The sequence below is a fragment of the Lithobates pipiens genome, unplaced genomic scaffold (assembly GCF_037356315.1).
Source record: "Lithobates pipiens isolate NorthernLeopardFrog02 unplaced genomic scaffold, aLitPip1_a1.2 Scaffold_44, whole genome shotgun sequence".
NCBI lineage: Eukaryota > Metazoa > Chordata > Amphibia > Anura > Ranidae > Lithobates > Lithobates pipiens.
In genome coordinates this window covers 2,355,273-2,378,544 of record NW_027507870.1, presented here as the reverse complement: position 1 = coordinate 2,378,544, position 23,272 = coordinate 2,355,273, and the positions used below count along the sequence as shown (strand labels likewise).

General features: G+C 46.1%; 1 protein-coding gene across 1 annotated transcript in view; it reads left to right on the top strand.

The window, feature by feature from the left end:
* LOC143956883 (C-type lectin domain family 10 member A-like) overlaps positions 1–7,043 on the top strand; it is an 86,440-nt gene extending 79,397 nt beyond the window's left edge. The window contains exons 12-13 of the mRNA XM_077467044.1: positions 266–369; positions 5,546–7,043. Of these exons, the coding sequence (XP_077323170.1) occupies positions 266–369; positions 5,546–5,699 (258 nt within the window). The 3' untranslated portion in view covers positions 5,700–7,043. The remainder of the gene's footprint in view (positions 1–265; positions 370–5,545) is intronic.
* The last annotated feature ends 16,229 nt before the right edge of the window (positions 7,044–23,272 follow it).

Below are 23,272 nucleotides of genomic sequence, written 5' to 3'. Positions count from 1 at the left end.
GGCGGTGTGAGTTATCATATATTCTAGAACTGTAGACTTGGACATGGATAAATAAGTCCCGACTTTACAAAGTCTACCCAATGTGACCACAAACCGACTTGATTAAGTCATTACATCTTAATGTAAAAAAAAGAGCATGGGCTTGTACACATCTGGCTGCGGGGGCTTTACCCCAAGAACATTCTATCTGTACAAAAAAAAATAAACAAATGCAAGAAAATCTCCCATGGTAACAGATGCTGTCTTTTTTTTTTTCTTTCTGAAGAAATTTCTTCGTAACCTTTCGGAGGAGGCCACATGGATCGGTCTTGCGGGAAATAACAGAACCTGGAAATGGGTGGACAACACTTCTTATGACATGACTCCAACGTAAGACCCCCCCACCTCCAAATATCAAATCACTTCTCACATGACTTCAAAGGCTAAAAGCTACATTGTATCAAAATGCCTCTTTTTCTGTGAAGTAAGGGATTTCTAAACTGGGAAATATGATAAGTAGGTTATTTCACATAACCTAGCATTATTTTAGAGTTTTTAGATATGGTGGACAGTAGAAGCTGTGCCCAGCAAAGGCAAGCAGAAGAGAAGAGACCAGTCACCTGTAATGCATGTGGTCTCCCTGCAGCTGATCGTTTCCCCATTACTGACTTACCATGGCTTGTTCATAACAGTGTCACTGTGTGGAGGTGGCCATCTTGGTAGGGCTTTGCTTCCCCATGTCAGAGCTCCTCCCCTGAATGCCTAATGGGGTAATATAAGTACTTGTCGACCACCTAACTGGGAATTTATGTCATTACTTTGAAGTTTAATACCGGGGGTTATGGCTGCAGCTAGAGACTAGAGATTAGACATTGCATAGTGATGGGCCGAACACCCCCGGGTTCGGTTTAACACCAGAACTTCCAAAAGTGGAAAAAGTTCGGACCCGAACCCAGAACCCTATTATAGTCTAAGGCAGTGTTTCTCAACTCCAGTCCTCAAGGCGCCCCAACAGGTCATGTTTTCAGGATTTCCCTCAGGTGAAAAGGCTGTGGTAAATACTAAGGCAGTGAAACTGATCAAATCACCTGTGCAAAACAATGAAAAGCCTGAAAACATGACCTGTTGGGGCGCCTTGAGGACTGGAGTGGAGGAACACTGGTCTAAATGACCCAAGCTCAAAAAATAAATAAAAAGTCCCAATTTTTAAGGCTTATTTGCAAGTAATTGGCCATAAAAGGGGTATGGCACTCCCGGTACTGCCCTTTGGGACATGCACTTTCATTTTTTTTTTAAATATAGTTTTTAAAGGAGCAGTGCTTTTAATGATGTATAGTGAAACAATAACAATGAAAAATTCCTTTAAATAAAGTGCCTAGGGGTCCCCTTAGTCTGCCTTTAAATTGGCGCATCTGTACCATGTATAGAACCGGCTGCAGCAAAACTGACATAAACTGACTTCCCTGCTGCCAGCTGAATGAAAAAAAAAAAAACATTGTAGGCAATACAAAAATGTAAAAAAAAATAAAAAAATTAAAAATAGCGTGGGGTCCCTCCCAATCCATACCAGGCCCTTTGGGTCTGATATGGATTTTAATGTGAACCCCGCGCCAAAATAAAAAAAAAGGCAATAAAAAAAAGGCATAGGATCCCCCCGAAATCAATACCAGACCCTTATCTGAGCATGAAGCCTGGCAGACCAGGAAAGAGGGGGGGGGGGAGATGAGCAAACCATACCAGGCCATATGCCCTCAACATGGGGGGTACTGCGGGGGCTGCTGGGGGTGCTTCAAGACAAGGGGGCCCCAAAGGGCCTGATATGGATTGGGGTACATTTTTGTATTGCTGGCAATGTTGTTTTTTTGTTTTTTTTCATTCAGCTGTCAGCAGTGAAGCCTGTGGAAAGCTGTTGACTAATGCATTGTTAAGGCCACGGCAGCTGGCTTCCTCAGCCTGCTCCTTAACAATCAGCTATTCACTGTGCTCTGTGTCCTGATTGGGCAAAGCCTTGCACCTGGTACATTCGTTCAGCCAATCAGGGCTCTAGAATGCAGTGCGCAGTGGATGTTAATACACGCCAAGCGCCCCTCAAATTTGAGTGTTCGGCAAACACCCAAACGGGTGCTGTTCAAGGCCAAACTGATGGTTGTCCTGAACAATTCACCCACCATCTCTATCGCTGAATAATTTTTAGGGTGCCCCCCCCCCCTCTCCTGCCACTTTCTGGTGGTTCTTGGGCTTACCTGGCTCATTGTGAAGCCCGGGAACCAATGCAGTGGCTGTGGCAGCCGGCCATAATTAGCAGGAAAAATGGCTTCCACTCATCTCTCCTGCCTATGAGGCCCGGATCGGCGTCATTACTTCTTATTGACCCCCCAGATCTCTCCTTAAAGAGGACCTGTCATCCCTTATTTCTATCACAAGGGATGTTTACATTCCTTGTGATAGGAATAAAAGTGATACATTTTTTATTATTTTAAAGGGACAGTGTAAAAATAAAAAACATTGAAAAAAATAACTAATTAAAACAAATTATTATTATTTTTTTTTTAAAAGCATCCCTGTCCCCCCACACTCGCGCACAGTGGTGAACGCATCCATAGGTCACACCCACATATATAAACTGTGTTTGCACCATACATGTGAGATATCGCTGTGAACATCAGAGTGAGAGCGATAATTCTAGCACCAAATCTTCTCTCGAACCCTGAACTGGTAACCTGTAAAAATGTTTAAAACGACGCCCTATGAAGATTTTTGAGTACTGTAGTTTGGTGACATTCCACAAGTGAGCTGTTATATGACGGCGGCAGGTTGGCTCCCCTGCGCGAATCGCCAAGTAGCTGTGCGGCGGCCATTTTAACCCTTCTGCTTCACCGTTTGGTGGGGCACATTTTGAGTCACGCTAACTCATTGAAAAATGTGGACTTTAAAGGGTTAAGGGCTATAGGGGGTGCATGTGGCTGGCAGGACACCATGTCTGCCAGCGACCCGCGATCACTCCTCAGAGAGCCAGAACGAGGATCTGTCAATGTAAACACACAGATCCCCGTGTCAAAAGTGTCCGATATGTCCGCCGCAATGTCGCAGTCCCGCTAAAAATCGATGATCGCCGCCATTGCTACTACGATCTTTCCAAGCCTGTAGACTTTACCTCACCCGTGAGCCATGTGTGGGGAACTGTGTCAAAGGCTTTTGCAAAATCCAGGTATACCATGTCCACAGCCACCCCTCTGTCCAATTATACCACATCCACCTCCACCCCTCTGTCCAAGTATACCACATCCACCTCCACCCCTCTGTCCAAGTATACCACGTTCACCTCCACCCCTCTGTCCAAGTATACCACGTCCACCTCCACCCTCTGTCCAAGTATACCACGTCCACCTCCACCCTCTGTCCAAGTATACCATGTCCACCTCCACCCTCTGTCCAAGTATACCACGTCCACAGCCACCCATCTGTCCAATTATACCACATCCACCTCCACCCCTCTGTCCAAGTATACCATGTCCACCTCCACCCCTCTGTCCAAGTATACCACATCCACCTCCACCCAACTGTCCAAGTATACCACATCCACCTCCACCCCTCTGTCCAAGTATACCACGTCCACCTCCACCCCTCTGTCCAAGTATACCACATCCACCTCCACCCCTCTGTCCAAGTATACCACGTCCACCTCCACCCCTCTGTCCAAGTATACCACGTCCACCTCCACCCCTCTGTCCAAGTATACCACATCCACCTCCACCCCTCTGTCCAAGTATACCACGTCCACAGCCACCCCTCTGTCCAAGTATACCACATCCACCGCCACCCCTCTGTCCAAGTATACCACATCCACCTCCACCCCTCTGTCCAAGTATACCACATCCACCTCCACCCCTCTGTCCAAGTATACCACGTCCACCTCCACCCCTCTGTCCAAGTATACCACATCCACCTCCACCCCTCTTTCCAAGTATATCACGCCCACAGCCACCCCTCTGTCCAAGTAAACCACGTCCACCGCCACCCCTCTGTCCAAGTATACCAAGTCTACCACCACTCCTCTGTCCAAGTATACCATGTCCACAGCCACCCCTCTGTTCAATGTTTTTTTTACCTCCTCATAAAAAGAAGTTCCAACACAATATTGTACAGAAGGTCTCGCAAAACACTCAGTATTATAGAAGATATTCTGGAAGGCTTATGGTGCCTTGTAGCATCTGACAAAGGAGGTGGTTGGAAGGCGGTTCTGGCAGCAAGACACCCAAACACGGAAAGAACTCCTGACTGAAGGCTTGATCTGCAGTCCCTACTTTTCCCTCCTCCACTGAAACCTTTCCCTGCACCAGACACACTGTCCCTCACCAGGGGGTTCCTGTCCCTGACCTAGCCACTTCGCAAGTGTGCGCCAACTGTAGTGAGGCAGCGCTATTTATTAGCACTGCCCATACTAAAGATGGCTGCAGTGGTCATCCAGAGCAGCAGCGTCCATATGGATGGATGCACCCCTGATGACACGTGCTGTTCCTCTGGTTCTTAGTCTTATTCTCGGCATGATGGCTACCGTAACAGCGCCACCTGTGCAAGGAGGCTGAACTACACCTGCCTACACTCAGGTACAGCTTCCCCTCCAGCAAGGAGAATAGTAGACAGCACAGGTACAGTAGTCACCAAATCTCAGTTCAAATTTAGTGCGATGATGATTAGTACGATGATGATTTAGTCCTCTGATGATGATTTAGCCACCCCTCTGTTCAATGTTTTACTAACCTCCTCATAAAAAGAAGTTCCAACACAATATTGTACAGAAGGTCTCGCAAAACACTCAGTATTATAGAAGATATTCTGGAAGGCTTATGGTGCCTTGCAGCATCCGACGAAGGAGGTGGTTGGAAGGCGGTGCTGGCAGCAAGACACCCAAACACGGAAAGAATTCCTGACTGAAGGCTTGATCTGCAGTCCCTACTCTTCCCTCCTCCTCTGAAACCTTCCCCTACACCAGACACACTGTCCCTCACCAGGGGGTTCCTGTCCCTGACCTAGCCACTTCGCAAGTCTGCGCCAACTGTAGTGAGGCAGCGCTATTTATTAGCACTGCCCATACTAAAGATGGCTGCAGTGGTCATCCAGAGCAGCAGCGTCCATATGGATGGATGCTCCCCTGATGACACGCGCTGTTCCTCTGGTTCTTTGTCTTCTTCTCGGCATGATGGCTACCGTAACAGCGCCACCTGTGCAAGGAGGCTGAACTACACCTGCCTACACTCAGGTACAGTTTTCCCTCCAGCAAGGAGAATAGTAGACAGCACAGGTACAGTAGTCACCAAATCTCAGTTCAAATTTAGTGCGGTGACCTGCAGATATACAGATATGAGGGTGCAGAACAGGAGTGCCTAGGCACAGGATGTGTTTCAAGAGTTATAATGGACTAAATTAAGGGTAACGCTTAGGCACAATTAACCTTTTTAGATGTTCCCTATAAGATAGAAGATCTTGATTGTGTGTCCACTTTAAGGCTCTGCTGTTCAGATTATCTGTGTTTGCGTGGTCATTAATGTTTCTTGTTTTCCTGCAGGCATTGGTATTATCACCGTCATTATATTGGGTCAGCTTCTCATTTCGAAGGAATAGGAGATTGTGCCTTTTTGGTAAACGGAGATACATGGAATCAGGAAAATTGCTCCCACCAATTTATGTACATCTGTGAGAATAAACGCATTTTCCTGTAATGCCAAAAATCTGTAGACATATCAATAAATAATACAGCCGGCCTCATACAATAATTATTATTATAATAATATAATATATAAGACATATAAGTAGAACACACACCATAAACTGGAAAGGGAATGGAACCCCCCCCCCCCCCCCCCGGGAGGTGATTAATTTGTCATCTAATCACCAGATGGAATCCAAAGGGGGGTACAGCTACAGGGTCGGCTCGACGGTCGCTAGATGTGTGTGTGTATATTGCATGCTGAATGTAGGATTGACATTGGGTGAAATCTGTGTGACAACAAGGAGAAAAAGATGTTAACCGCTAGCCGACCAACCTCCGCAGTTGTACTGCGGCAGCACGGCTCGGCTGCGCGAATCGCCGTTATGCTACGTCGGTAGCATAAATGGGCACTAGGGGCTGCGCGTGCGTGCTCCCCGCTCGCTCCCCGAGCCGATGCGAGTGCCCGCCGGTCTTGATCGCTTCCAGGCTCCCGCCATCACTTGGATAACCGAGAGCCTTGTGTGTGTGTGTGTGTAAACACGCGGGTTTCCAGTTCTCTGAACAGTGAACTGACAGATCGTCTGTGTGAGAGTATGAACAGCGATCTGTTAGCTTCCCTGCACAGTCCCATCCCCCCTTCATATAGAACACTCCCTAGGATACATATTAACCCCTCCCCCGCCCCCTAGTGTTAACTCCTTCTCTGCCAGTGACATTTCTACAGTGATCAATGCAATTTTTATTCACACTGATCGCTGTATTAATGCCAATGGTCCCAAAAATGTATTAAAATTGTCCGACATGTCCGCCATCATGTCACAGTCATGCTAAAAATTGCAGATCGCCGCCATTACTAGTAAAAAAAAAAAAAAATATTCATAAAAATGCCATAAAACGATCCCCTATTTGGTAGACGTTATAACTTTTGCGCAAACCAATCAATATACGCTTATTGCGATTTATTTATTTTTTTACCAAAAATATGTAGAAGAATACGTATCGGCCTAAACTGAGGGAAAAAAATTAATTTTTATATATTTTTTGGGGGATATTTATTATAGCAAAAAAAAGTTTAAAATAATGCGTTTTTTTTTTCTTCAAAATTGCCACTTTTTTTTGTTTATAGCGCAAAAAATTAAAAACGCAGGGGTGATCAAATACCACCAAAAGAAAGCTCTATTTGTATGGAAAAAAGGACGTCAGTTTTGTTTTGAAGCCACGCCGCACGACCGCGCAATTGTCAGCGAAAGCGACGCAGCGCTGAATTGCAAAAAAAGTGGTCTGGTCTTTGGCCAGCCGAATGGTCCGAGGCTTAAGCTGTTAAAGAAAAAGAAAAGGTGTAATTAAAAAAAAAAAGAGAAAAGAAAAAAAAAGAACAAAATAATTTTTTTTTTTTTTTTTTATTACGCCTTTTTGTTTTCTTTAACATCTTTTTCACCCAATGTCAATCCTGCATTCAGCATGCAATATACACACATCTAGTGACTCGCTGCTGTAGGATTCCATCTGGTTATTCCCCGCCTCAGTCCCGGTTAAGAGCACTCTTACCAGACCACCGCATAACTCCACCCCAGGAACTGCCTTCCATCTATGGGCCACTTTGTAAGTAACAAAGTAATCATTTGTCTATTTTTTCATCCTTTGGGTCCGATACCTAGCTAACCAATAAAATAATTCCACATCTCATTACTTTATAGTACAACGCATGCATCCAACTCCCGACGATTGGCGCAAGGCCATGAAACGCGTAGAGTGTTCATCTAGTGACGCCAAGTTATGCTTGTTCCAACCAACCCCAACCTATCATGTTCTTTGTTTGTACTAAACATGTGAATTTTACATACATTGCCTTTGTTTGAATTGTATTCTCTTTGCTGTCATGAATTTTGCTGTCTGTCACAAATCCTGTACCAGTGACTAATCCTCGATTATTAAATGTTTTATGATTACATCAACTTATGTTGGATTTTTATGATTGTATTTTTTAGGGTTGTTACCGATTAAAATTTTCGTGTTCAATTAATCGATTTTTTTTAAATTGATTAATCGATTAATTTCGATTGATTATAACGCACATACAGATCCAACTACTTTTAGCTGATCTCCTTGCACTGCAGCTCTGCATTAGTCAGTGGTAAATGTGGTATACACTATATACAATCACCTGACACTAGTTAGTTTCCACAGTCCATGACTTAACTTCACAGTCCACACAAATACGTTTTAAATTCAAACTTTAGCACTGACGCAAGTAATTTTTTTTATTAAACTTTAAGAAAAACGTAGAAAGTTAGTTTAACTTTAATTATAGAATGTATCTAGTATATTGACTGTTGGTCACTTTATAGTAGGCATCACTTTAGCCAGTCACGCAGACATACCAGAGTGTTTTCATTTTGTTTTTTAAAGCAATGTTAAAAACAGAGGTTTTCAAATTTGCCTACACTTAGCTCACTGAATGATCCCAGTTAACCACATCCATATTTACCATCACTGTCCAGGCTGTCCGGGGACATCACAGACATCGACGTCACCGGACTCCTCCCCCCCTTCCCTTCGTTAGTAGACAGAGGCACTTGGGGAAGGGGGGAGGAGTCCGGTGACGTCGATGTCCGTAGGGCAGCAGCGGGTGATGTCACGCGTAACTCCTCCCCGTGCGCGTTACGTTCAATCAGAACTTCAGCGTCACCGGACTCCTCCCCCTTCCCTTAGTTAGCAGACGGAGGGGGGGGGTGTCAAGGACATCGACATCACCGGATCTCTGACAGAACTCCCTGAAGACCCGGAAGCCGGCTAAGACGTGAGTACTGATCAAAAGAATTTTGATCGATCAAAAAAAAAAGAACGATTAATCGAGGAATTCATCTTTAATTTTCCCAGTCCTAGTATTTTTACATCATAAATTCTTTATTATGTTGCTTAATTATGTCCTCTCAATATCTCTACCATGAACTGCCTCTAGGGGATTGTCACACTCAGGTTTCTTTCATGCGATACATCTATATTATTATATACACCTACAGGCCTCATTTAAAGTCCCATTCCTATCCCCCCCTCTTTGGTTTTTATACATATATATGCAGGGATGGAGGCTTGTTTGGTGTATAGTCCCAGCCTGAGACAGGTCGCAACCCTTATACAAATTCTGCTTTAAGCACTCCTTGCCCCCTTACGTGCCACATTTGGCATGTCATTTTGTTTTGGGGGGGGGGGGGGGTTGTGTACCTTATTTTAGGTGGGATTTCCTGTCCCGCTTCCTCTTTTTGGCCACCTAGGTGACTCCTCCTCTCGCCCTAGGCTGGCTCCTCCCTGCCAGCGATCTTCTGGGACACAACACAAGTCCTAGATTGGCTGGCCAACATCAGAGCGCGGCGCGACTCATGCATGCGCAGCACGCACCCGGCCGTGAAGCCGTAAGCTGTAACGGCCGGCTGCCCACAGTTGCCACGACAGCGCCAAGGAAAGGAGGGGGAGAGGAGAAGTCTACTGAGACGAAACACGTCGGGAGGACCCCATTGCCGCCACTTTCGTTTTATACAAGCGCCTGAAACACTTTTAAAATGTAAGTGTATTACTTTTTTAAATAAACTTCCGTTGTCATATGGAATTACACTATATGGTCTTCTCTATCCTTTCCTATCAACGGGTTGAAACTTGACACTACATATTCCTGTGCGGAGACGGACCTTTCGCCAAAAGTTTTGGGACGCATCTCCAGAGATCGTATTCCAGCTATCAGCTGACACTTTAAGCTCTATTGATTGGTTGTCAGTACTTGTCACCATTCACTTTTGCATATATGGTGGCCCTAGCATTCGTCTAGCTAGGCCATTGCTTCAGCTTTTTCAGCGCAACACTTTTTATACCTATCCGGGCGGCCGCATCACTGGACCGTGGGGCAGGTAAGTGTCGGTTTATTAAAAGTCAGCAGCTACGCTTTTTGCAGCTGCTGACTTTTAATAAACCAAAAATAAAGGAGGAACACTGCTTTAAGGATAGTGTTAATTTTTTACTAATTATTAAAGATTTTGTTATTCCAGAGTAACAATCAATTTGAAAGCTCTCTATCCCGTATGAGAAAGACCTCTGGGTTTTAGGACAGTTTTTGCAACAAGGAGGGCAACCGCAGAACACAAATTGAACAACTTTAATCTTGAACTTCTAAAGTTTGTGCTTACTTACAAAGTTTTTTATTTCGTGGCTCCCACTTTCTCAGGGTGCATGTAACAATGGGGACTTATTGTGCCCCATTCCTACGCCAATTTGTACCTGAGGGAGGGGATGGGCCATCTATGTACATGTGCCACATTCTTACAGGGCACAGGTATATAGATGACATATTTATCACCCGGGATGGTTCTAAGATCGAGCTACAAAATGGTCTATTCCATATGAATTCCAACTAATATAACTCAAAGTTCTACCATCCTGAGCACAATACTTTCCTTAACGCCAAGATATGAGTGGGGATGTCTTGATTTCTTGAAAGTACTCTTGTCAGGATTCAGGTCTGAACCGGCAACCTTTGCTGTGTCTGGCGACGTCTCTTGTTGCTCTGCCACCTGCAATGCTAGACTGCTCCCTGGACAATTCCTTGAATGATCCTACCTTGAACTCGATTTCCCTTGAACTTTGAACCCTTTGCTCCTCCTATGACCTTCCTGATTCAAACCATGTTTCTGTATTTCCTGTTTCCCAGATAATTGTGCTCTCTTAAGCCAATACAGTACAGGGGGTCCCCCAGTTGTGAATGGGTTAGGGACTGCCTGTTTATTCCTAAGTCTGATTTTTTCGTAATTCGGATGCGCATAACTGCGTTTTCCGATGTTTTCAATGCCCCTGTATCTCGCTCTTATCACTCCTGTTGCTTTTCCTATATTCGCTACCACTCATTACTGGCCTTTGGCTTGTTGCTTGACTATGCTTATGCTTGATCCTAACCTGCTATATCTGATACTGGACCCTGGCTTGCTTACCACCTTGGGGGGCCATCATGAAGACTGACCTGGTACTAACAAGCAGCAAAATCCATCTCCACCATCAGGAGCTCTGGTGAACACCATCCGGCAGGTGAATAGTTCCATCCTAAACCTTTAACCACTTCAATACTGGGCACTTTTACCCCCTTCCTGCTTAGGCCAATTTTCAGTGCAGTCAGACATGTAATCAGGGCACCAACCATCAGTGCCCTGATTATAATACACCGCCACCAGTGCCAGCAATCAGTGTCGACAAGTGCCACCAATCAGTGCCCATTAGTGATGCCAGTCAGTGCTGGCTATCAGTGCTCCCCATCAATGCCCATCATTGCTGCCCATAAATTCCCATCAATGCCCATCAGTGCCGCCTATCTGTGCCACCTATCAATGCCCACCAGTGCCACCTATCAGTGCCCACCAGTGCCACCCTTCAGTGCTGTCTATCAATGCTTATCAGTGCCACCTATCAGTGCCCATAAGTGCGACATATTAGTGCCTCCTCATAAGTGCCACCTCATCAGTGCCCATCAGTGTAGCTTATCAGTGCCCATCAGTGCCGCCTCATCAGTGCACATTAGTGAAGGAAGAAAATTAATTATTTACAAAATTTACTGACAGAAACTAAAAATTTTTAATTTTTTTTTATATATTGACTTTTTTTGGTAAAAAATAAAAAACCCAACAGTGATTAAATACCACCTAAAGAAAGCTCTATTTGTGTGAAGAAAATTATAAAAATTTCACATGGTTACAGTGTAGCATGACCGCACAATTGTCATTCAAAGTGCAACAGCGCTGAAAGCTGAAAATTGGCCTGGGCAGGAAGGGGGTGAAAGTGCCTTGTAGGCAAGTGGTTAATCACCACTGTTTTATTTTTTATTTTTTTGCTAAACAAATGAAAAAAGACTTAGCCCCCGTACACACGGTCGGAAATTCTGACGGAAAAGGTCCTATTGGATTATATTGTCGGAAAATCCGATCGTGTGTGGGCTCTATCGGACTTTTTCCGTCGGAATTTCCAACGGAAAAAATTTGAGAGCAGGACCTCAAATTTTCCGACAACAAAATCCGATCTGACTTTTTTCGATCGTTTGTAGTGAATTCTGAGTTGACAAAGTGCCACGCATGCTCAGATTAAATTACGCGACCGAAGCTATTGGCTACTAGCCTGAACGTAGTCCTGTCGTAATGAACTAATGTCATCATGTTCCGAACAATCAAATTTTCCGACAACTTTGTCCGACCGTGTGTATGCAACACTAGTTTCGGAAAAAATCCGTACGAAACCCTCATGATGTCACTTTAGCGGCAACAGGTAATTTGCACAATGAAATGTGACTTGGAGTGGATTAAAATATTATAAAGTCTCTATTAATACAAAATGTAAAAAAAAAAAAAAGTTACAATGCATATGAAAGATGGTTCTAACAAAGTATCTAATTGCAAAATACTCAGATTTTCAATTGAAATCACCAAAGAAGATAGTCAGATGGTAAACACCCAACGGGTTTCGACAAAACTATCTTCTTCAGGGGTGCATACACAATGGGGAAAGGAAGTTACTTTCTATAACCAAAGCATAACATTTGAATACATAAAAATACTACATGGAGTATAAATTATACTTATATAAACAGTTTCATTGCTATATAGTGTTGGTACCTTTAAGGCGATGAGAACTTCTTGAATGAAAACCTAGAATTAAAAATGTTACTGCATATTGTCCTCCATGCATCACCAGTGAACAACGGAACCAGCGCCCAACCAGTGAATCCTCTGGGGTCGGACAGATCACAGCAGAGAAAGTTGCGCGTGTGTTTGTGTGTGTGTAATGCTATTGGAAAAAGTAAAGAAATTCAATTTTTGTGACCCAAATATGGGACATGGTGGTACGCAGCTAGAAATTTGTTAGGTAGAAATGTGGGTACCTACACCCGGGGTAAATGCAAGAAAAGTTGTGCATAGAGAGGGGATAAGCTGCCAGCACACTGCTAGACATATAATGCAAAAGGATAACAAATTAACAGTGTGGCGCTAAATAATGAACAACTAAAAACATATATTGCTCCAAAACTATAAAGTGAGAAAACAACCCGCCTGCAATTGGCAAATGTGGGAAAAATGTGAAAAAAATTTGAGAAAAATATATATAGTGATGTAAAACATATAAAATACTACAGTAGAACCTTGGATTAGGAGCATAATCCGTTTCAGGAGAATGCTTGTAATCCAAACCAGAGAGCCTCCGAAATACTCAGGGACAGCTCAGATTTTGAGGGGGACCCCCACACCATTTTTTTTTTACATTTTGGCACGGGGTTCCCCTTAATATCCATATCAGACCTGAAGGGCCTGGTATGGAATTTAGGGGGGCCCCCACGCATTTTTTCCCCTGTGGGAAAATCAATCCCTATGCCGTTTTAAAAAAATGAACTTTTATGTGTATTGCGGTCCGACAATTCATTGTAGCCGCGAGTACTTTTAAATGACTTGTTTTCCTTTAGAAATGTCATTTTGCTGTCAGACTGTTCTAAACACGGGAAACATGCGCTCCTTTACAGGCATACTATAGACACCCCCCAGGTACAACATTTAAAGGAGTATTTCACTTTTATTGTTTCACTTTAAGCATTATTAAAATCACTGCTCCCGAACAAACACAGTTTTTAAAACTTTTTTTTTCTCATTGATACATGTCCCCCGGGGCAGGATCCGGGTCCCCAAACACTTTTTATGACAATAACTTGCATATAAGCCTTTAAAATTAGCACTTTTGATTTCTCCCATAGACTTTTAAAGGGTGTTCCGTGGCTTTTGAATTTGCCGCAAACACCCAAAATTGTTCGCTGTTCGGCGAACAGCCAATGTTCGAGTCAAACGTGAGTTCCACTCGAACATAAAGCTCATCCCTGCACAGGAGGAAGTGGCTTGGGTGCACTTGTTCTACTATGCAGGGTTAATGACTGGAGTTGTCTAAGCTAAGAGTGTCTGTAATGCCACGTACACACGGACAATCTTTCCAGCGGAGGTCCGCCGGACTTTTCGAACGAGTGGACTTGCCCACACACGACCACACAGGAACCGACTTTTTCGGCGGACTATGTCCAGCGGACAATCCGCCAGACTTTTGGCGGAGGTCTGCCGGACTTTCCAAATTAACGGACTTGCCCACACACGGACTAAAGTTCGTTCATTTTGAACGTGACTTCAGGTACGACGGGACTGGTGAAGGAAGTCAATGTCGCCTCCTCCATCGGCGAGATTGACACCTCGTGATCCCCGTCGCCTGGTATGGGTTTTAAAGGTAACCCCTACGCCGTAAAAATGGCGTGAGAGTCCCCCCAAAGTCCATACCAGAGCCTTAACCGAGCACGCAGCCCAGCCGGTCAGGAAAGTAAAAGGGGACGAGCGAGAGCCCCCCTTCCTGAACCGTACCAGGCCGTGTGGGCCCCCACCCCAAAGCACCTTGTCCCCATGTTGATGAGGACAAGGGCCTCTTCCTGACAACCCTGGTCGTTGGTTGTCAGGGTCTGCGGACGGGGGGCTTATCGAAATCCGGGAGCCCCCTTTAATAAGGGGGCCCCCAGATCCCGGCCCCCCACCCTATGTGAATGAGTATGGGGTACATCGTACCCCTACCCATTAACCTGGGGGAAAAAGTGGCAACAAAAGAAATACACTACAAAGGCTTTTAAAGCAGTTTATTTGGCAGCTCCGGTGGTCTTCTTCCGACTTCGGGGGTCTTCTCGCCGGGCTCTTCCGCTATCTTCTGCTCTTTTGCTGCTCTTTTGCTAGCGGAGGAGCTGGCTTTCTCCTTCGTCGTCGTCGCCATCCAGGGGTCTTCTTCCGACTTCTCCGCACTTTCTGGCCTCTTCTCCTGCTCTCCGGTTCTTCTGCCGGGCTCCTCCGCTATCTTCTTTTAGCTCTTTTACTAGCGTTGGCCCAGTCTTCTCGTTAGTCGTCATCGCTGTCGCTGTCGCCGCCGTCGCCGTCTTTTTCTTCCTTCTTCTTTTCTTCCGATGTTAACACGACGCTCTCTCCCGCTGTAATGCTGGGGAGGCGTTGCGCGGCGACTTATATAGGCATAAGGGGCGGGGTCACCATGTGACATCACCCGGTGACCCCACCCCTTATGCCTATATAAGTCGCCGTGCAACGCGTCCACGGCATTACAGCGGGAGAGAGCGTCATTTCAACATCGGAAGAAGAGAAGAAGGAAGAAGAAGAAGACGGCGGCGGCGGCGACAGCGCCGACGAACGAGAAGACCAGGCCAACGCTAGTAAAAGAGCTGGAAGAAGATAGCGGAGGAGACCGACAGAAGAACCAGAGAGCGGGAGAAAAGGCCGGAAAGCACGGAGAAGTCGGAAGAAGACCCCCAGACAGCGACGATGATGAAGGAGAAAGCCGGGCTCCTCCGCTAGCAAAAGAGCGGCAAAAGAGCAGAAGATAGCGCAGGAGCCTGGCAAGAAGACCCCCGAAGTCAGAAGAAGACCACCGGAGCTGATTAATAAAACTACTTTAAAAACCTGTGTAGTGTGTTTTTTTTATTGCCACTTTTTCCCTCAGGTGAATGGGTAGAGGTACGATGTGCCCCATACTCATTCACATAGGGTGGAGGGGAGCGGGATCTGGGGCCCCCTTATTAAAGGGGGCTCCCGGATTCTGAAAAGCTCCACGCCCGCAGACCTCGACAACCAACGGCCAGGGTTGTCGGGAAGAGGCCCTTGTCCACATCAACATGGGGACAAGGTGCTTTGAGCACCCACCCCCCCATGTTGAGGGCATGTGGCCTGGTACAGTTCAGGAGGGGGGGAGCGCTCGCTCGTCCCCACCCCCTTTCCTGACCGGCCAGGCTGCGTGCTCAGATAAGGGTCTGGTATGGACTTTGGGGGGACCCTCATGCCGTTTTCTCGGCGTAAGGGGTTACCCTTAAAACCCATACCTGGTGACCAGGCTCGCTGCCTCAGATACATCTGGATAAGAGGTGCTAACTGCCAAGGAGTGAGTGAGCTCACCATCCATCCCTGTCTGTGACTGAAGTCTCCTCCCTTCTCTCTCCTGCCTCTGAGTGAGTACTCTAATGTAAATCAGGGTTCTCAGAGCACCCCTTACATCAGAGCTCCCCTTTACACCAGACACCACAGTGTCCACCACTTACATCAGAGTCCTCTCCGTGCATCCGAGTTCTCAGTGTTCCCCCTTAAATAAGGGTTCCCAGAGCATCCCTTATGTTAGAGTGCCCAGAGTTCTCTCTTAAATCAGAGTCTGCAGAGTCCCCCCTTACAGTGTAAGGGAACTCTGCAGATTCAGATGTAAAAGAGGAACTCTGCGGATTCTGATGTAAAGGGGGACTCTTGTGATTAACGTCATATAACAAATGTTATTTAATTACTAAATATATGTAGCAAGGTCCCCGACCTCCTTAAGTCCAATGAGGACCTCCAGGACCAGAGACAGCTGACATCCTTCTGTATATGGCTTGTGAGGCATAGTGGGTGCAAGGTGGATAACGCTATTGGGCACCAGACACTTCTTGAATGCAAAAAAGATGTTTATTTCTCTCACAAACTTTTATGGGGGAAAGAGGGTTAGGGCCAGGACAATTAGCAGACTCCAAGACTTCAATAGGTAGACAGCATGGGAAAGGCCTCCAGCAAGTCGCCACATCTGCATGGGCAGCGATGCTGTGTCCTATGGCAACAGTCTTTAACAGTTCCTAACACAAAGCGTAACAGTTCCTACACTTTCACGACAACTTATCCTGGTAGTTGTTCAGCACACTGAGCTCCTGGTCTCTCACTCAGTGGCATCACTAGGGTTGGTGTCACCCGGTGTGGAAAAAAAATGGTGTCACCCCCCCTCCACCAACTATAGTCCATCCTCAGTACAGACCCCCTTCGATCAGTACAGACCCCCCTCCCTCAGTACAGAACCCCCTCCATTAAGTATAGACCCCCCATCCTGCAGTATAGATCCCCCTCCCTCAGTACAGACCCCCCACTAAGTACAGACCGCCCTCCCGTAGTATAGATCCCCCTCCCTCATTACAGACCCCCTCCATCAGTATAGATCCCCCTCAGTGAAGACCCCCCTCCTCCATCAGTGCAACCCCCCCTCCATCAATGCAGACCCACTCACTCACCCCCTCCATCAGTGCAGAAACTCCCCTCCAACAGTGCAGGCCTCCCTCATCAGTGCAAACTCCCCTCAGTGTAGACACCCCCATGCATCAGTGCAGACTCCCCTCCATCAGTGCAAACCCTCATCATGGCAGACCCCCCTAAATCAATGCAGACCCCCCTCCATCAGTGCAAACCCCCCTCAGTGCAGACCCCTCTTGCATCAATGCAAACCCCCCTCAATGCAGACTCCACTCCATAAGTGCAAACCCCTTCTCCATCAGTCCCAACCGCCCTCAGTGCAGACCCCCCTGCATCAGTGCAGACACCCCCTCCCTCCCTCTCCTCCTCCATCAGGACAAACATTAAAATTTACAGACCTCAGAACAGCACGGGATACAGCAGTGTGTCCCTTGGAATCCCTCCTCCCTCTCACACAATGAAGCGAACTGAAGCCTCCTCCCCTCCTGTAGATGTAAACAGAGAGAAGGGGAGGCAGCTTCGGTCCGCTCTGCTGTGTGAGGCAGCCGGCGAGACACAGATCAGTGAGGACTGTGCGGCTTTAGCAGTGCTGCTGCACACAGGTGTCACCCCATGCGGCCCGCACCCCCGCCCCCCTAGTGATGCCACTGCTTTCCTGCTTCTCCAATTATTCACGGTGGTATTTTCCTCAAACGTCAACCCCGCCTTTCTGCTGGTCCCTAGCTTGGCACTCACTGATACTTCCCAAGCTTTACCCAACTGGCCTGCTCGGTTCCTGGCTTGGTAACACAAGGCTGCTCTGTAAGCGTCACCTCCACTGACTGGGTCCCTGACTTGATCACCGCCTGAAGTTTCCCATTTCTCCACTGTGCTCGTTCGGTAATAATACTGCTCCGGTACTTGCTTCAGCTACTTACTGTGGTCCCTGGTAATAAGGCGGATGGTCCCTTAATGGCGACAGCTTCCCCTCTACCTCCGACCATGACAGGTTCTCCAGCTGTTAGAACCGTCAACTCTGGTTGGACTGCAAGCCGCAGTTCCAACACTGCGCTGCTCTCTTCCTTCTGGATAGGCCCTCAGGCAGCCTAGAGCCAGATGCCCCCGGGATAGGCCAATTCTCTGGCCTAGCAGCCCGGGGCAATACGACACACATCCACCCAGACAGCCATTCAGGTGGCACAGAACATGGATCACCTGACTCCACCTAAATATATAGGCTCTCCCAGCAGGCCAAGGGATCCAAGAAAACCCCTGCCCATTGGCCGAGATACCCCATATACCCATAACCTGACCTTGGGTTGCCCTTCTCGGATCTAGTACCACCAAGTACCCGGCCATCTAGTGGTAGAAGAGAAAAGTGCAACAAGGTCAAACTTCAAAATAGAAAGTAATAGATCTCTAACAATCCATCAGGATAACTACTCCTGGCAAGTAAATTTGTGAGGAGCAACCCTGCCTAAACTCCAGGGTGTTACATCTATGTATAGTTTATACTATAAAAAACAATTAATAGAAATAAAGATTAATCACTGCACTATAATATCTACAGAGCAGCTGGCATAAAAATGGTGGTAACAATAAGACAAGGGAAAATACAGGTATATTTGACAGAAAATATGCAAATATAGAGTCCACTGTAATTTAGCATGAAGAGTCCATATTATGAAAAACTGGAATAACCCACGGTGTATACAGGACAAACTAAGATGAATTAAATTATCCTCCACCGAACACCAACACATCGGGCCTCTTACCGCAAACAGTGGACCACTAAGTTATAATCGGTCACACAGGCATAATATATCATACCATGACTCCACTCAGGTAACCGATAGCTGGATCTTGTACAAACTCAACATATGATGGATCCGCAGGTTCCTTTCAGTGATGCTGCTGCTCGGTTAAAGGATTATGCATGACGGTGGGATGAATAGACGTTTAGGGTAAAGCGCAGCTGCTGAACCAGCAAAATTTCCATCTGTCTATGGTTGGCTTCAATTATTGTATCTGTCAGACAGATCTATGCCTGTGTATGGTTGACTAAAAGACCTGTCAGCATCCAAACTGCTAGGTGGTGGCAAGCTAATGTGAATCATGTGACTGGCGTGCGGGTGTATGTGTGCCGCAGGGACATTGATTAACACCGGGATTCTGGCTTGCAGGATAACTTGACAGATCCCAGAAGTGTGTAATATTTGCTAGACTGCTCCCCTATTTCCTATTGAACCAAACAAGGTCCTCGCCTCGGTTAGCTGGTCGACTTGACAGTTATGAATGGTGGTTATGGGTGAGGTTGGTGGGTTCCAATCAGTAGAAGTGACCATAGCAGAGTACCTAGTATGGGGAGAACATGGGAATGGTTAATTAGAGAAGGGAAAATTATAAAATAATAGGAGGAAAATATCTGAGCACTCTGAGACTATTACGCTATCATATTTACTCAGAATTATTCATCTAGATTACAGGCAGATGTTGAGCAGCTTCATATCATTCTGATAGAGGAAGCCAGATGATACGCTGTGATAGTGTTAGACTTTCCATGTGATCCGACCATCCACCAACCACAAAACCTTCCTTAGTTTAATATATTATAAAGAAAGAAATATACATTAAAAGCCTCAACTTCTTCTTGGACACTGGCCCTCCATTGAAAACCTGATGGCAACCCCAGGCCCCTACCGTCGAACCATCTGGAGAGCGATTCAACTGCGTCATTGTTTGCAATCTTTGTCAATTCCTCAAGGTGTCAGTCGCAATCTAACAACTTTTGAGGAGTACTGCTCTGACAGAGGAACCTTACCCCAGGTTCTCTCTAAAACTTACACCAAACTTTCACAGCCCGGCAGCACCAGAACATTATTATGTTTTCCCTAAAATCCTCCATCTGTACAAAAATTCAGGAAGCAAATTACAAGATTCTGATGAGATGGTATCGTACTCCTTTACTACTACATAAATTTTACCCCACAACTACAGACCACTGTTGGAGATGTCAGGAGGGAAGGGGAACATTGCTCCATATATTGTGGTCCTGCCCCTAAACTCGACCACTTCTGGAAAGAAATCCAGAGAATTACTCAGAAGTTTACTGATTATGAGATCCCTGACGATTCGACTTTTTTCTTATTACATGTTTCGAAAATTCCAGAAAAAAATGTATAAAAAAAATAAATTATACATCACTAGTTGATTGCCGCCAAAGCCTGTATCCCCTTGAACTGGAAAAATATGCTACCCCCCACTATCTGTTGCTGGCTCCATAAAGTGGAGGATATCAACAAAATGGAAGACTTGATTCTTAAGGCGCAAAATAAACACAAAAAATATTTAAAAAGCTGGAGATTGTGGAATATGTTTGTCCTCTCTGATGAAGGGAAAGCACTTTTTAGCTCTTAATTAATCTGTTCAGAGGACTCTTTCTGAAACTCTGAGCTCGATGGAACCTTTGCACCACCTTAGTACCCCACCCGTTTTTGTCTTCTGTTTCTTCTCTTTTCCAGCTCCTCCATTTCCTCCTTCATTTCTTGTTTTACTACTAAATTAAAATTTAACTTGGAGTAGGAGGCATCATCCCTTTCGTAATAAAGCTTACCTCTTAGTCCAACAAAAAATAAATGCTCTACAATGATTCCTTGACGTATATGTTTTTTACATTTTCTTTTCCTTTTACAATATTGCATCCTGCAGCTGGAGGACCGGTATGCTTTATCTGTTTTATGATGGGACTAAAATGCTGATAATGTGATTTCTTGGATCTGCCTGTTACTGGTGTTCAATAAATAAAATATTTGAAAAAAATAAAGTCTCAACTTCATTCTCATCGGTGCCGCTCAATAGGCACACATCCACTTCTATACATGTAATGCCAGCCATACATCATCATCCTCCTGATTGGTACTATCCAATAGGCACACATCCACTACTACAAATACTATATTATCTATGACATCATACCCCCCTCCCAAACAGTGCTGCCCAATGGGTACACATCCAATACTATATAACAGCCATGACATCATCATCTTCCTGACCAGTGCCACACAATGGGCACATATCCCATACTATGTATACAATATCAGGTGTGACATCATCCTCCTGATCGGTGCTTCCCTATAGACATACATCCTCACTTGGTGTATCCTGAACACTCTGGAGGTTTATTGCCAATGGTGCAGACTGGAAGAGGTTATACATTTTGGAGTAACCTTGGGAAGCTGATCTTCCCCCAGGGGAGTAATGAAGTTGTATGTTTTACCCTCCTAGGCTTGCTTCCTGGAGAGGGTACCCATGTGCTTGGACAGAAGTCTGATATTGAGGCCTAGAGTACTTTGCAAAGAGATGGAAGTACTATGGAGGAATGTCAGATTAATTGGGGAACTGGGGAAGTGCGTAGAATTTTGGTCCTCAAATGAAATATGGTCACCCCAAGTAATCGGTAGCTGAACCATCTTTTACTTTGCACCCAGGAGCTGAATTCAACAGAAGGCTAGGTTGGCTTGAAGGTCCTCTATCTGTGAAGGCTGTAAGTAGTTTTTGTCACCCCTCTGGAGCCTGCCACATCCATGGTTGTCCTGTGCCCTAACCCTTCCTCCCAGGATTTGTAATTAGAGGTTATAAGCAGGCCCCAGCAACATCACTGCTCTCACTAGACCCTCTGATTTACTACCACTGAATCCCTTGAGCTCCTCCAATCTTCACAGTGGTATCTTCCTCAAACGCCACCCTCTCTGCTGGGTCCCTAGCTTGGCACTCACAGGTACTTCTCAACCTTTACCCCGCTGGCCTGCTTGGTCCCTGGCTTGGTAAAACAAGGCTGCTCTGTAAGCGTCACCTCCGCTGGCTGGGTCCCTGACTTGATCACCGCTTGAAGTTTCCCATTTCTCCACTGTGCCCGTTCGGTAAGAATATTGCTCCAGTACTTGCTTCAGCTACTCACCGGGGTCCCTGGTAATAAGGCGCATGGTCCCTTTTTGGCGACAGCTTCCCCTCTACCTCCGACCATGACAGGTTCTCCGGCTGGCAGAACCGTCAACTCTGTTGGACTGCAAGCCGCAGTCCCAACCCTGCTCTCTTGCTTCCTAGCAGCCAGATGCCCCAGAGATAGGCCCAATCTCCGGCCTAGCAGCCCGTGGAAATACGACATATGTCCATCTAGACAGCCGTCCAGGTGGCACAGAACACAAATCACCTGACTCCACCCAAATATATAGGCTCTCCAAGCAGGCCAAGGTATTCAAGAAAACCCCTACCTATTGGCTGAGATACCCCATATACCCATAACCTGACCTTGGGTTGCCCTTCTCGTATCTAGTACCACCAAGTACCCGGCCATCTAGTGGTAGAAGAGAAAAGTGCAACAAGGTCAAACTTAGGGAGATATCAATAGATCTCTAACAATCAATCAAGATAACTACTCCTGGCAAGTAAATTTGTGAGGAGCAACCCTGCATAAACTCCAGGGTGCTACATATATGTATAGTTTATACTATAAAAAACAATTAATAAAAATAAATATTAATCACTGCGCTATAATATCTACAGAGCAGCTGGCATAAAAATGGTGGTAACAATAAGACAAGGGAAAATACAGGTATATTTGACAGAAAATATGCAAATATAGAGTCCACTGTAATTTACCATTAAGAGTCCATGTTCAGAAAAACTGGAATCACCCACGGTGTATACGGGAATAACTAAGGTAAATTAAATTATCCTCCACCGAACACCAACACATTGGGCCTCTTACTGCAAACAGTGGACCACTAAGTTATAGGTGGTCAAACAGGCATAATATATCCATAATACCACGACTCCACTCAGGTAGCAGATAGCTGGATCTCATACAAACTCAACATATGATGGATCCGCAGGTCAGGGCACAAGGCACATCAGGGTACAGGGCACATTAGGGCACAGCACATCAGGGTACAGCATACCAGGCCACATCAGGGTACAGGGCACAGCACATCAGGGTACAGAGCACAGCACCTCAGGGTAAAGCACATCAGGGTACAGAGTCCAGCACATCAGCGTACAGGGCACATCAGGGCACAGCATTTTTGACCCGAAAGTACGGCGGACTTAGAAAGTAGTTTTGCACTCCAATCTTCCCGCCGGACTCGCATTTCGGTGGACAATCTGACCGTGGGTATGCCAGTCCGCCGTACTTTTGAAATGAACAGACTTTTCCCTCCTGGAGAAAAGTCCGCTCATTTCGAGCGGGTCTCCAGGTAGGCGGGGCCCGCGAAGGAGGCGTCGCTGGCCCCGCCACCTGGTCTGGACTTAAAGGGGAACCCCAACGCGAAAAAATCAGCGTGGGGCTCCCCCCCAGGTCCACATCAGACCCTTGTCCGAGCACGCTACCCGGCCGGCCAGTAAAGGGGGGGCGAGCGAGCGGCCCCCCTCCTGAGCCATACCAGGCCGCATGCCCTCAACATGGGGGGTGCCTTGGGGAAGGGGGGGCCAAAGCACCTTGTCCCCATGTTGATGAGGACAAGGGCCT